This window comes from Schistocerca piceifrons, chromosome 2 (assembly GCF_021461385.2).
Source record: "Schistocerca piceifrons isolate TAMUIC-IGC-003096 chromosome 2, iqSchPice1.1, whole genome shotgun sequence".
In the NCBI taxonomy this organism is placed as follows: Eukaryota; Metazoa; Arthropoda; class Insecta; order Orthoptera; family Acrididae; genus Schistocerca; species Schistocerca piceifrons.
The window spans coordinates 442,796,161-442,809,486 of NC_060139.1; the positions used below are offsets into that span (position 1 = coordinate 442,796,161).

The window sequence follows — 13,326 nt, forward strand, 5'->3', positions numbered from 1 at the left end:
TAGAAATATATTTGTCTCAGATATATCTTATATCATGATTGCCTTATTCCAACCGAAGGGAGTTAATTATAGGTTTCTATTGCGTCATCTTGATGGTCCTGCGACATAATCACTCCGCTTTCCAGTGGATTCTTAGGATATCCTAGGCAGTATACCTTGTATAAAGTCACTGTTTGATTCTTACGTGCTGTGAGAGGTGACTTTGAAAACTAATTTCTCAGCATACTTTCGCGTTAAGGACGCTATAGTTGGTAAATTAATCCATGAACGGTTGTTCACCTTAGCATCTAAAGATATAGTTGTGTAATTAGCCCCTATCTCCCCGATCTTTGTGATTAATTACATAATTAGGATCGATCTTTGCGTCAGTTTCGCGATCAGAATTAATAAAGTACACTAACCTAACCTTCCTCTCCCGCATCTGGGCAGTTTCCATGTGTTGGGCGAGAGAACTTGGGCTTTCCATTCAGTAGAATCATGGTTCGAGTCCCAGAAAGGGCACCGCCATTTTTAATTTCCCGTCGATTCCAAACACCTCTGGTGGTCTACTTGTGTTAGGGGGGTGCAATTGGGCTTTCTGCCCGGGAACACCAGGGTTCAAGTACTGGAAATGGTACTGCCAATTTTAATTTCCCACCGATTCCCTGGTGGTGGATGGAGTGGTATGTCAGCACAGTCCTGGGACAAAGAAATTCCCGCCAGAATTCGGAATTGCTGCCAAAATTCGAAATTCCTGCCAGTAGGGTATGTTGTTGGAGGAGGAGGGGTGAGGGAGGGAAGACGGAGGGGCTGGGGCACACGTGCAGGCTGAGGAAAACACGTGACATCATCTGGGGCCGAGGGTGGGAGTGGTCTGGGCTGGGGTTGGGCGGGGGCGGAGTTGGTCAGTTTAATAATTTTGCATATCAATTTGATATCAAAATTGGACCGAGAACCCCATCTTCCTACTACCTACGCACATAGCACATACAATTCTACGAAAAATATTTATATTAAACTAAACCTATTGCCCAAATGAGATGACCACAAATAATTTATCATACTGAATTCATCGAAATTGTTTTATCCTAGAAACGTGCACCATCTTCTAACCTCCATGCACCAAAGTTGTGCCTTCATTTCTCGACCCCAACACACCAAAACATTTATCTCCTTTTCTCTTTGTTTATTATGGGATCATTTGTTCCTACAAATTTCATAATAACATAAGACTAACTTCACAATAAATCTTATAAAACAACACCTAAGGATATATATATATATATATATATATATATATATATATATATATATATATATAAGTCTGAACCTATACCACAATTCTTATTTCCCTACATACAGTCGTGGCATCATTACATTTCGCAATACATTGTTGTTCAGTGAGAATATCTTTTAAATTTCACTTGCCGCGCCCTTTTTCTCCTGCTGGAAATCGAGTCATTTTTCTTCGCAGCTCAGTGATTTATTATTCCGACTTGCAAAATTCTTATTTCTCATCATAACCATTAGTCTCTGTAATAGGCTTCTCATTTTCAATTATTTTCCTTTCCGAACATATTTCCTTTAATAATTCATTTTCCTGAGGTCATCAGTCCCGTAGAACTCAGAACTACCTAAATCTAACTAACCCAAAGACATCACACACATCCATGCCCGAGGCAGGATTCGAACCTGCGACCGTAGCAGTCACGCGGTTCCGGACTGAAGTGCCTGGAACCGCTCGGCCACAGCGGCCGGCTCGTTTTCAAAGTTCCTACTTTTATCTATAGTATTCATGTACACACATCTACTACTGAAAAAACTTCAACTTCACAGTCCCCCTTAAACAAATCATCAAAAGTCCTTTTCCCCACTTTCATCTTTTCATCTCTCAAGTTTTCTAACATTTTATGTTTATTATCCTCCCACTAAAAATGAATAAAGGCTTAGCGCATTAAGCAGCATGACCTCCCGTCTATCACATTATATTCACATTCATCTGACGACATTTAATCAGAGTTAGTGTCTACATAAAGAGCTGTCGGATCACCTCCCTCTATAGAAATAAAAACACAGATTTCCTCCTTCGAAATATTTATCTCAACATCCTCATACATAACCTCATTACCTGATTATCACCTTCAACTGCCGCTAGCAGTAATTCAACTACCTTCACAGCTGCGACATTAATTTCGTCTTCAGTTGAAGGGCCTATCGCATTGCCACTTTCTTTGACAACAAACACCAGTCTGTTTTCAGTGACATTCTATCGTAAGACACAACTTCGTCATACTCGATTGGAATTTCCCTGAGACTCGAATTCTAACAATTTGGGGTTCACCTCTGCCTCTGTTTCCGATACAAAAATTTCCACCCAACATAAATCATTGTCATCATTTTGTTCCCGCGAACTGAATAAAATGTCTAGCCCCACTGCCTCAAAATCTAAATTTAAATTAGTTCCTTAGTCTTTAGTGCGCGCTTTATTTTTTTTTGTACTGCTTCCAGCTGCTTCAGAATTCCTAATCACTTTTAATGACATCCATCTGCGATAATACGGGCCCTCATCCCCACACCCGCGTACCCTTTAACCGATTTGACGTCCTTTGCATCTGTATCATCAGAAATTTATTTTTACATTTGGATCTGAATCGTGGCACATCTTAGTTACTGGAGTTCCTATTTTGAATTTGCGGTCTGTGAATCGCAGGTATCTAGAACCTCTAATTTTGATAATGATCTCTAAGTTGAAAATTGTTATGGTTATTGCCTCACAGAAATTGTAATTATGATAGTGATGAGAATTAATATTATTATTCTGGTTGTAATTTAGGAAATCATTTTGATGAATATGTTGGATTCCGTTCCTCAGCCTGTTATAAAATTTCTAAGGCTTGTATCTTAGTCTGCCGAGTTTGCTGAACTATGCACAAGATCCCATTGTAAATGATCTGGAAATCGTCTTATGAGCTTTGTAATCTGTCAAAAAACCCGACAGCAAATTTATGAGCATTAATTTTAAATGTTTTTGCACATAAAATTCCCTCAAAGAGGAGCATTCCAGCAATTTGGCTTGTCTATAAATTAATTTTAAAGCTGTGTTTTGTTCGACTCTCCCCAGAATCTACTCAGAAAATACAATTTTGTCATATGATGACATGGTTGGAGGCCGTGGCTGTTATTTGAAGACAAATTTTGATGGTGTTGGGACAGCAACCAGCCACAAATTTACTTTCTGTTCCTTTATTCAAAGGGTACCGTTACTGATTTCGAATCGTTATGATTCATTTTCAGACGGTATACATGCTTTCCTTATTACGTGTGGTGCGTTTTCTACAAATTGTCATGAAATATAAATAACACATAATTATAAGCACGCCACATGCAGATGGTTGCGTTAAAGATTTTCATTGGATGTGACTTACGTGAAATGTCGGCTTGGCGTGTTTGTTTTCATAACATTCGTCCAACAGATGTGAATACATTCCCACTGCATTCTTATTGTTGCATACGTAAATTTTTCTCACTAAACACTTTAGATTTGTCACTGAAAAGATTTCTACCACGCACCCCATGTTTTGATACATACAAAGAGCTTACAAACATATGAGTATCAAAGATGCTATTTTATATCGTAACATTTGAAGATGTCCTATGTTTGGAAAAAGATCATATATTCACTTATGCAACTGAAACGCCTTTTACACTAGTACACAGAGACATTGACTTTTTTAGTTTTTAAGCGGATACTGTTACATAAAGTTATAAAGTTTTTAAATTTTTTTGTACTGTATAGGTAAAACAGTACATTATTTAATTACATTTATCATCATGAGAATTATAGTAACATACAAATTTGCTACTTGATCTGCAGATATGTGTAGGAATATTATTTGCTTTGGAGGTTGGAAAATAATTTTTGGAAATTTTTCAGGAAAGGGGTGTTAGTTAACCCTGTTTGTTCATTAAGGATATAGTCTGAGGCGCTGTTTTTTCGTGTATGTATTTCTATTTCTTCTAATATATTCATAGTGGCTCCTTTTTCTGCTAGATTTAAAAATTTTAAATTGTTCTCAGTGTTTCTCACTGAATGATTCTCTTCAGAAATATGGGCTGCAAATGCAGATTTGTTCAAGTTTCCAAGCCTTAGAGCACCAACGTGTTCTTTTTATCTAATTTCAAAAGTTCTGCCTGTCTGTCCAATGTAGAATTTTGGGCATGTATCGCATTCGAGTTTGTATATTCCTGATTTACGGTAGATAAATTCACAGTTGAACATGAAACTAATAAAAGCATTAAGTTTCTTGACTTTAAGTTTGCAATAGTAACATCAAACAACAATTTAGTTGAACCTGGATCCAGTTTTAGGCCGAACAATCTCACTTGTGAACATAACCCCATACGAAAAAACTCCAATTGCCACGTAACATATGCGGTCGCAGCTGGTAGTCCTGGACGAGACAAATCAATTGGAACGTAAGAGCTGTTATCTCGCATTGCGTCCCAGATGAGGTTGACATTTGTGAGATACCTTGCCTCGTGTCGAAACACTCAACTCAAGCGTGCTTGGCTAATCCTTTAAAGTGTCTATCGACAAAGGTACAGAATACCTTTGTGAGGAGGGTGGGATAATGTACAATACAATCAAAAAAGTTGCTCGCCATATGTCCTAGAGTCGGGCTACACACCATCAGCTATATGCCCAGCAGCTAAACTCGCTCGTGAACATTGGCTTAAGAAGTGATCCTGTAGTCAAAAATTTTATAAGATTGGCCACTACTGCTTATTGCCCATGAAATACAAGTTGGAAAAATAACTAATAAACGTAAGAAATGAATAAATCTTTTGGGTAAACGAAGGTAAACTACAAAGATTGTTTCAGTTTTAACGAATTAATGATTTATTCAGCTAATTAACACAAAATAAACTGATATGGTAGCACTAGGAAAACATGCAAGTGACACATAAAATTAAGAACAAGGACAGAAAACGAATGTAGCAAAACATAGCATGAATGCGTTACATGTGCTACCACATTCACACAATTCAACTATTGGTCTCAAATCCACGTATTTCAAAGCCCCACAGCACAAGCACATTAACAGGTCATAAATCAATTACTAACTCACATATACTTCTTCATTAGTGTGATAAACATCTATAAATTCCCACAACCATTCATGTAGCGTGTCAGGCAAACCAGTCGCAAAGCTCAATAGCATTGTGATCATCATGATATTCTTGGATTTTTGATCCTATATTTCTGTGATTTTCTACGTAAATTCGTAGTATTCTGCAATAGCCATCGCCTTCCATATTGCGAAATCGACTATTTTTGACAAGGACCTCTTTGCCGCCTAACACAACCGCCGCATCCCCACCTCAAGTATTCCAGGATTTCCAGCCGACTTGTTGCTGGATCGCGGCTTGGACGTTTTTTCTGATCCGCAGCACCTCAAGCGCTCGCAGACTGTCCGCTGACAGCTCGTCAGAGTGTGTGTTATCCTACAACTTATTGATCACTAAAGCTGCAAACCACCTCAGATATTTCCGTGCAGCTGTTATCATAGTGCCTATTATACTGTATAATGCTGTTGTTAACGACTGAGTGCTACAGTCTCTTTTCAATGGAACGGTGTTGTTAACCATAAATTCTATGTGAGTGTATGTGGGTGTACTTGCATAGGAAGGAAGAGTTTAAGTCTTGTCACCCCTGAAAAAATGGCCTGCGCTAAATTTGTACACTGACATATCATATGGTTCTGGAGGCCATCTGTTCATGAATGCACAGAAATGTCACAAAATACGAGACAACAGAAAATAACAGATCAAAAGTAAGCTATATGAAGCTATTGGTAAGTGAAAAAGAGAATTATTGACATACTTAGTATAGTAGCAGTCACAATCAGTTTCTATACAACATACTTCCAAGAAAGGATTCTTCTGTCGTAGTAAAATATCTCCTTTAAAAATGTCTCTATAAGAAATAGTCTGCACTAAGTTCTCCTCCTACTAAGAGGCAAAATAATTTCTGCAAACCACATGCTAATATTACCCACTAAATTATTTGAAAGAACATTTCCATTAAATTCCACTTCTTTCATCTGATAAAGGAAAAAAACTGAATCGCGTATCATATTTAACGGCAGATCATTGACGTAAAAATTAGGCAAAGCTTTGGGCCAGGAACAGAACCATGTCCCTCCCATTGTCCACATCTATATTTCTGCAGTTTGCTAGCTACTCAAAGAACCACTGCTAAGTTTTTCCCCTAATTCCACAACGCTCAATATTTAGTTAAGTAACTAAGTCATATATTACATGGTAAAGTGCCAAAATTGTCTTTCATGAGAAAAAGTCATCAACGTAGAAAGTTCAGCGCGTGTTGTTAACCTTTAAGTTCAAGAGCCTGTAATGACTGACAGAGAATTCATCCTTGCAGCGGGAAGGTGTGTTCTCCATGTTTTGAAGCAAATTCTGTGTTTCAGGTGGTTGCGGAAACTCGTGTGGAAGGCGAACCTGACAGAGTACGACCTGTACGACAGGCTAGACTGTGACGCAACAGAGAAGCTGGGAGACAGGCTGCAGAAGTAAGTCTCCTCTACCTGCTGAGCCGCAGCTTTTTCTCATGCTCCCAAATAACACTTTAGTACTCACGAAGCATTTATAAACCTCCACTTCCTTACATTTTTTTCAGGTCGTGGGATAAAGAAGTAATCAGATCCAAAGAGAAGGGTACAAAACCAAGTTTCGGAAGAGCAATTGTTAGGACTTTCGGCCTACGCTATTTCATGTACGGCGTAATTCATCTTTTTGACCAGTTAGTGCTCAGGTATGTTAAAAAAACTATCAAGCAGAAGAAACCATACATTTCATACCTAAAAAAACGTTTACTTGTTCGACAATGAGAGAACTATACTGTTTTGGTATTGGAATAAAGAACAATAAAACGTTTGCCAAGGGTAGAGACATACGTCGAACCTTTCAATGAATGAACACTTTGAAGAATATAGAAAACAATTTGAGGGGACTCTGCCTTCGAATTATATTTTTCGTCTTCTCTGTGTATCAGAACAATGTTGTGTGCCACTGAGCCGGCCGGAGTGGCCGTGCGGTTCTAGGCGCTACAGTCTGGAACCGAGCGACCGCTACGGTCGCAGGTTCGAATCCTGCCTCGGGCATGGATGTGTGTGATGTCCTTAGGTTAGTTAGGTTTAATTAGTTCTATGTTCTAGGCGACTGATGACCTCAGAAGTTAAGTCGCATAGTGCTCAGAGCCATTTCTGTGCCACTGACATAGCTATTTGTTTGGGCTGTCCTATCGTAGGTCATCACAGCACTGTGCCCTCAATTTCCCGTGTGTGTGTGTGTGTGTGTGTGTGTGTGTGTGTGTGTGTGTGTGTGTGTTTAAGACCCGTATGTACAGTCCATTAATACCGACTTCTTACGGACGTAACTGGGTTAGTCGATAGGTGACTCTTCCGTAGTCGCTTTTTAATTGGGACATGTGCAACCAGCTGTCATGCAAGTGAAGAAACGATATATGCATCGGAAAGTATCAAACATTTAACTTTTCATATGACTGGATATTTTTTTGGTAGTCAACTCTAAAATTATCCTGATGCTGAGTTACTGTTGAGATGAAGGCAGAGAGGAAAATTGCAGTGTAGCGTCCCTTCTACGACAGAGTCGTTATAGACATATATCACTTGCACAGTGGAAGAAGTAAATCGGTTATATCGAGGAAAATAGTCTGATGTAATTTTAAGAAACCACAGAAACTTTCAGTCTTGAATCACTGACATCGAGTGCGGGCTCGCTGTTCATAATTTCTCGTGGAGTGTCGAAAGAACTGAACCACCTTCCTCCCTTGCTGAGGGTCTGTACCATTTGCCAACGTAGAGTGTCAATCTCCAGAAACATTTCACAGCTATGCCTGCCATCCGTCTCGCTCCACACATATTCAGACACACGCAGATCAATGACCGAATTCGCGTACAATCATCATTTCAAGGACATACATCGTCCAGTCACATTAATATGAACGCTTGTCAGGAGCCTGAACAACGATCTTTTATAGCATGGGCTGGTGCAGAAAGACAGTAAGTGAGGTTCTGGAAGATATCGTCAGGGATGTGGAGCCATGCCCACTCCAGTACCGTGATCAGCTGCGCTGGGTCTTCCGGTTGAGAATTCACGGCACGATCAGCACGATCGAGTTGGTTCCACACATTCTCTATTGGGTTTAAATCCAGGGAATTTGGTGTCCAGTGAGTACAGTAAACGGATACTGGTGCTATTCGAGCAAAGCACGCATACTGCGGGATGTGTACCACGTTGCATTATCCTGTTGGTAGATGCTATCGTGCTGAGGAAAATAAAGGGCATCTAGAGGTGGGCTTGGTTTCCAAGGATAGATACATACTTGAATTGATCCATTGTATCTTCCAAAATGACGGGATCACTCGAATGTCATGAAAATATGCCCCAGAGCATAACCATCGCTCCTGTGGCCTGGACCCTTCCAACAATTATTGCAAGGTGTCTGCTTCCAGGTGATTAACAACGCCCATCTGTCCGATGGGACATAAAAAATTACTCATCTGAAAAGACCTACTGTCACCAATGGCGTGCAAGTTCAAGCCTTCGTCGCCAATGAATAACACAGCGTTCGCTGAGGAGAGGCACCGCTAGTAGATACTTGGTCCATGCGGGCGGTCAACTGCTGAACAGTTGTGCGTCTATTCGCCCGTAAACACATCCGCAGCCGTCGTTCACCTCTCTCATCTGTGGCATCACAGTTACCTCAACACCGCTTTCGCGTAACGCCATGACATGAACGATATACTTTAACCACGGCGGCATGCGAACAGTTAACAAACTTAGCCGTTCCGGATGTGCTTCCACCCTTGGTCCGAAAACCAATGATGATGCCCGTTTGGGCACTATTACTCCCCCCTCCCCCCCCCCCCCCTAGGTTTATACACCCTTCAGTGTTAGTCTTACCCCCTGCTGTCACAGGCAGCACGTTGCCGTCGAACGTAGGCTGTGGTCACATTAATGTGACTGGACTGTGTATAAACATACGTTGTCTGGCAACACGACAGATTTCTGACTGGTAAATCACTGAATTTCGCCTCCCATTGCATGCTGAGGCAGCAACGGCTCAGAGTTCCATAGAATTGCTGAAGTATTATTTTGGGCGAACAACAGGTACCTTCAATCTGCTATTTTGTGCAACAGGTACAATGCTTGCTGGTCACTGTTAACTACAACGTGCAGTTCAGGGAGGCTGTAGAACTCCAATACATAGCATCTGAACGCTACATGTCCTACGTATCGGTGGTTACGTTAGCTCCGTTAGTGTCGCATCTGTTTCTTTGGCGCTCAAGCGCTGATGCTTGGCGCGTGTAGGAAAACATGCCCGCTCGTTGGGGCATGGAGCGGAAGGTGAAGCTAGAAATATTTCATCGATAAAAAAAAGTTTTTGATGGCGTGTGTACGCATGTCCCACGTAATACTGCAGATGATATGTTTAAAGCACAATCTAACCGAATCATGCGTGATATAAACATAGAGGGTGATTCAGTAGTGATGTTACAAACTTTCGGGGATCATGGAGAACGGCAAATGTATCAAGCTGAGGTAATGAGGATAAGCACCTTAGCCCGGAAACGACCGAGTCCAAAGGTATGAGCTAAAATCTATTCAAGTTCCGTCTTAGTCTCAAGCAGTGCTCAAACTGAGGGCCCCAACTTCCGAACCCTTATAGTGATGTACAGAATTCCCGCCGAATACTCTCTCGTACTCTCAGATAATTTCTCCTGCTGATGGACTAGTAACGGCGCACACAACTTGATGTCAGACAGACTGAAAGTCCTCAGTGTGCAAAAGTTTAATAATAAATTCCATAAGCTGCTAAATTTACACCAGTTGTTCAAAATGGCATTGGCATGTCATCGTCGCACAAAGTTATGCCGTACCCGTTCTAATATCTCCAGTGTCGTCTGAACAGTTCGCATGCAGACAGAATTCTTGCCAGACAGTACTTCATTCTCGACGGACGTCTGGTATAGGCGGTCCCATGAGACGAAATGAAATGCGTTGTAATCAGGTGAACGAGAACCCCGCCCCCCGTATATGTGTATACATCTGCAGCATAGTAAGCCCGTAACAACGCTCACGAGTAGGCGATCTGTAGACTTGAGTGATCTATTGACCATTTTGCCATCCAAATCCGACCATAAATAATTAGTGCTACCGGTACGAAACCGGAGTCGGTCACTAGTTTTGGTATATCCGCACAGACCGAATGGTGCGACGGAGGAAGGAGCAGCCTACGTTGGAGTTTCAGGTAGGTGGTGTAAGCCACGATGGTGAAGAATAAAGTTTGCTCCCCTGCCATCATATTCCCGCCAGGTTGGTCACGTAGTGACTGTGATAGGCTATGAGGGCGTGCGTTCTAGAACTTGCAATTTTCTGATAGGAATGAGATCACATTTATTAATAAATGAAAAATAGCGCGCCTGTGACATAGCAAATTGCAATAAATGTTACAGACAAAGAACTTGAGTGCACGATGATATCACTGCATATCTGGACACTCACATGACAAGATCGTGATGTCGAAGAAGTGACAGTGAAACATTGACAGCTATCCCTCCCACTAACAACGTATGGAGTGGATGTGACAAGAGACGCTGGAATTAGTTCGGCAGAGAATCAGTGACGCAACAGGAGAACTGACTTAAGACAGTGGAATATCATCCGCATTCCCGGTGTATGGAGCAGATGCGAGGTGAGATAATTAGAACAATTTGACTGTGACTGAAACCGCGCCCTGACAGGAGTGATGATGTTAGGAGTACACAACACACACAGATTGAGCGCAACAAATGAGCAGACATAAGTTTGCCGAAGATGCGTAGCAGAATGTAATAAAAAATGGCGCTCTCCATAGCGTCAATAACATTTCGAAAGTAACTTTTATTTGCTTTGTATCAGTTTACTCTAAGAAACAAGTAGGCAGCCATGGTTACTTCATAGGAGAGCTGAATGTACCTGTACGGAACGTAACTTTCGTTAACCAGTGGACGTTAGGAACTGCTGCTATTGCACACTATATGTATGTTTTTCGCTGTTTAAGTGTTCTCTGGTATTGAGTTTCGGCGAAGTCAGTGTTACTGATGCTGATTTGTTATTGATGTATATATCACTGGTGGATTGTGTGAGTGAGTTTTACTGCAATGTACAAGGTAGTTAACTTTATCGTGGCAACTACAAACATAAGTGTAGACATTACTGGTAGAATAGTATCATCCAAATATGAATTGAGCAGTAGAGCTAGAGAAAATACAGACAGAAGTTGTTGACAATGTGGTGTCAAATGGTTATGGCATGATTGTCGCATCCGACATGGGAAGTTCAGGTGCGACTATTGGAACTGTTCAAAGAGAAGATTATGAGCAGTTGTGGACTTTCTTCCTATCGTGAAGCAGCACACTATATAGTAACCAGCGTAGGGAACATATTAAACAGACCAGGAAAGATAATAAACAGACTAGGAAAGGTATTAGACGAAGTATTAGAGCTCAGGAGATACTCAAAGAAGAAAACTAAGGAAGTTGTCAAATTAAATAGAAACGCTCAAGAGATAAACAAAAAGCACAGAAAATCCGTGGAGACCTCGCTCTAAGGTTTGGAGAGTTTAATTAAAGAGTCCGAAAACAAGAGCATAAACGTGATCAAGTGGTGGAAAATGTAAAGAACAAGACCTATAAAGTAAATAAAGGATGTAAGAAAGATATGCGAGAACTAACTCAGCTAACGAAATGAGAACAGACGACTTAAAGAGATCAGAGCACAAATAAGCGATCTGGAAACATTCAGACTTGAGCAACCTAACTGATTCCAATGCAAAACACTTGAAGTAATGGAATGATAACTATGAATATAAGACGCATGCATTAGGTGAATGCGTTACCTTGGGGACAGTGAGCCAAGAAGTAAGACAATAACTAGAGAGAAAAATGATGGTCCCTTAACTGGCAACTACTTGGTCGGAATATACAGTGAAGGAGTATTTATCAATTTAGAAAATATTAGGCAATTGTGTCAAAACAGGAGACGGCACCCAGTAGAATTTTTTGACCTATTTAATGACATATGCAGAGCTGTGGGACGATCACAGCAAGATAAGATTTGAAGCATCATGTAGGGAAGGACAATGCATATGCTGAATTACAAAGAGAATTCTTAGATTACAACTAGTCGGCAAGGATACAAAACGACATTAAGAATAGCCTGTATTAAAATAGAAGATATGACCATGATGTGACAGAAGCCTCAAGAAAATTTCTCGGAGACTGGAGGAACGAGACCTGTGTTGAGGTGAATCAATCAGTACACAAACAGTGGTATAACTAATAATAATTACCTAAACTGCCAGCAGCGTTACAGGAGAAGGTGGAGGTGCTGGCGGGGACGACTGCCGACTGCGTCGGAAGGTCGCTCAAACTTCTGGTTGCGTATAGGCCTCTTGATTCTGGAAAAGAAAACAGCCTAGGAGTTCTGCCTATAAGCATATGAGCGTGGCGCGGCTTCATTTGCTTTTTATGACGTGTTGTGGCTGCGTGTGAATATTTATCTTTACACATGACACTTCCAAGCTGCTCAATGACTATTCCTCGTACCCATGTCTTTTTACAATTCTTGTACACTGCCCGGCTTCAAAAATTTTTGTTATGACTGTTGTCGAAGCTTGGCTTCTAGATCCACAAGTGGCTTTAAGATTGACATCAATTTTCAGTGCGCTGGTAGATCTAAATTCTCTGCTGGAAGGAATGCATCGCATGGAGTGGTTCTGAACTGGCGGAGAAAGAACAATAAAGCACTGTCTTTATCGTACTGCTGAACAAGATTCGTCATCAGCGATTTGAAAGATCGTACGAATCTTTCAAGAAGTTCATTGGTCTCAGGATGAAACGGTATATTTCTGAACTTTGAAATGCCATTGGTTCCTCAAAACTAAATTCCTGAGAAAATACTTGTGAGCCGCTGTCGGCGACAAGACATTTAGGCAATTCTTCAGAGAAGACCTTTGACGAAGCCTGAAAAGTCATCTGTACCACAAGTGGAAATTTAAAGGAAGCATTGAAGAGGATGATGCAGTAGCTTCTGAGAAACGGTCCTGCAATATAAGTATGCAGAAGTGACGACTAGTCTGACGCCTGTGGCCACAGAAAATATTATTGTGGTGGAGATAACTGGTATTTTTGACAGTAGTGGCATTGAGATAGAATCATTTCAGTGTCTTTATCAAAATTTCCCAACACCAATTTTCTCTTG

General features: G+C 40.8%; 1 protein-coding gene across 2 annotated transcripts in view; it reads left to right on the top strand.

The window, feature by feature from the left end:
• LOC124775045 (ATP-binding cassette sub-family C member 4-like) overlaps positions 1 to 13,326 on the top strand; it is a 191,070-nt gene that overhangs the window by 30,669 nt on the left and 147,075 nt on the right. For both annotated transcript variants that reach the window (XM_047249827.1, XM_047249826.1), the window contains exons 3-4: positions 6,468 to 6,569; positions 6,677 to 6,811. In XM_047249827.1, the coding sequence (XP_047105783.1) occupies positions 6,468 to 6,569; positions 6,677 to 6,811 (237 nt within the window). The remainder of the gene's footprint in view (positions 1 to 6,467; positions 6,570 to 6,676; positions 6,812 to 13,326) is intronic.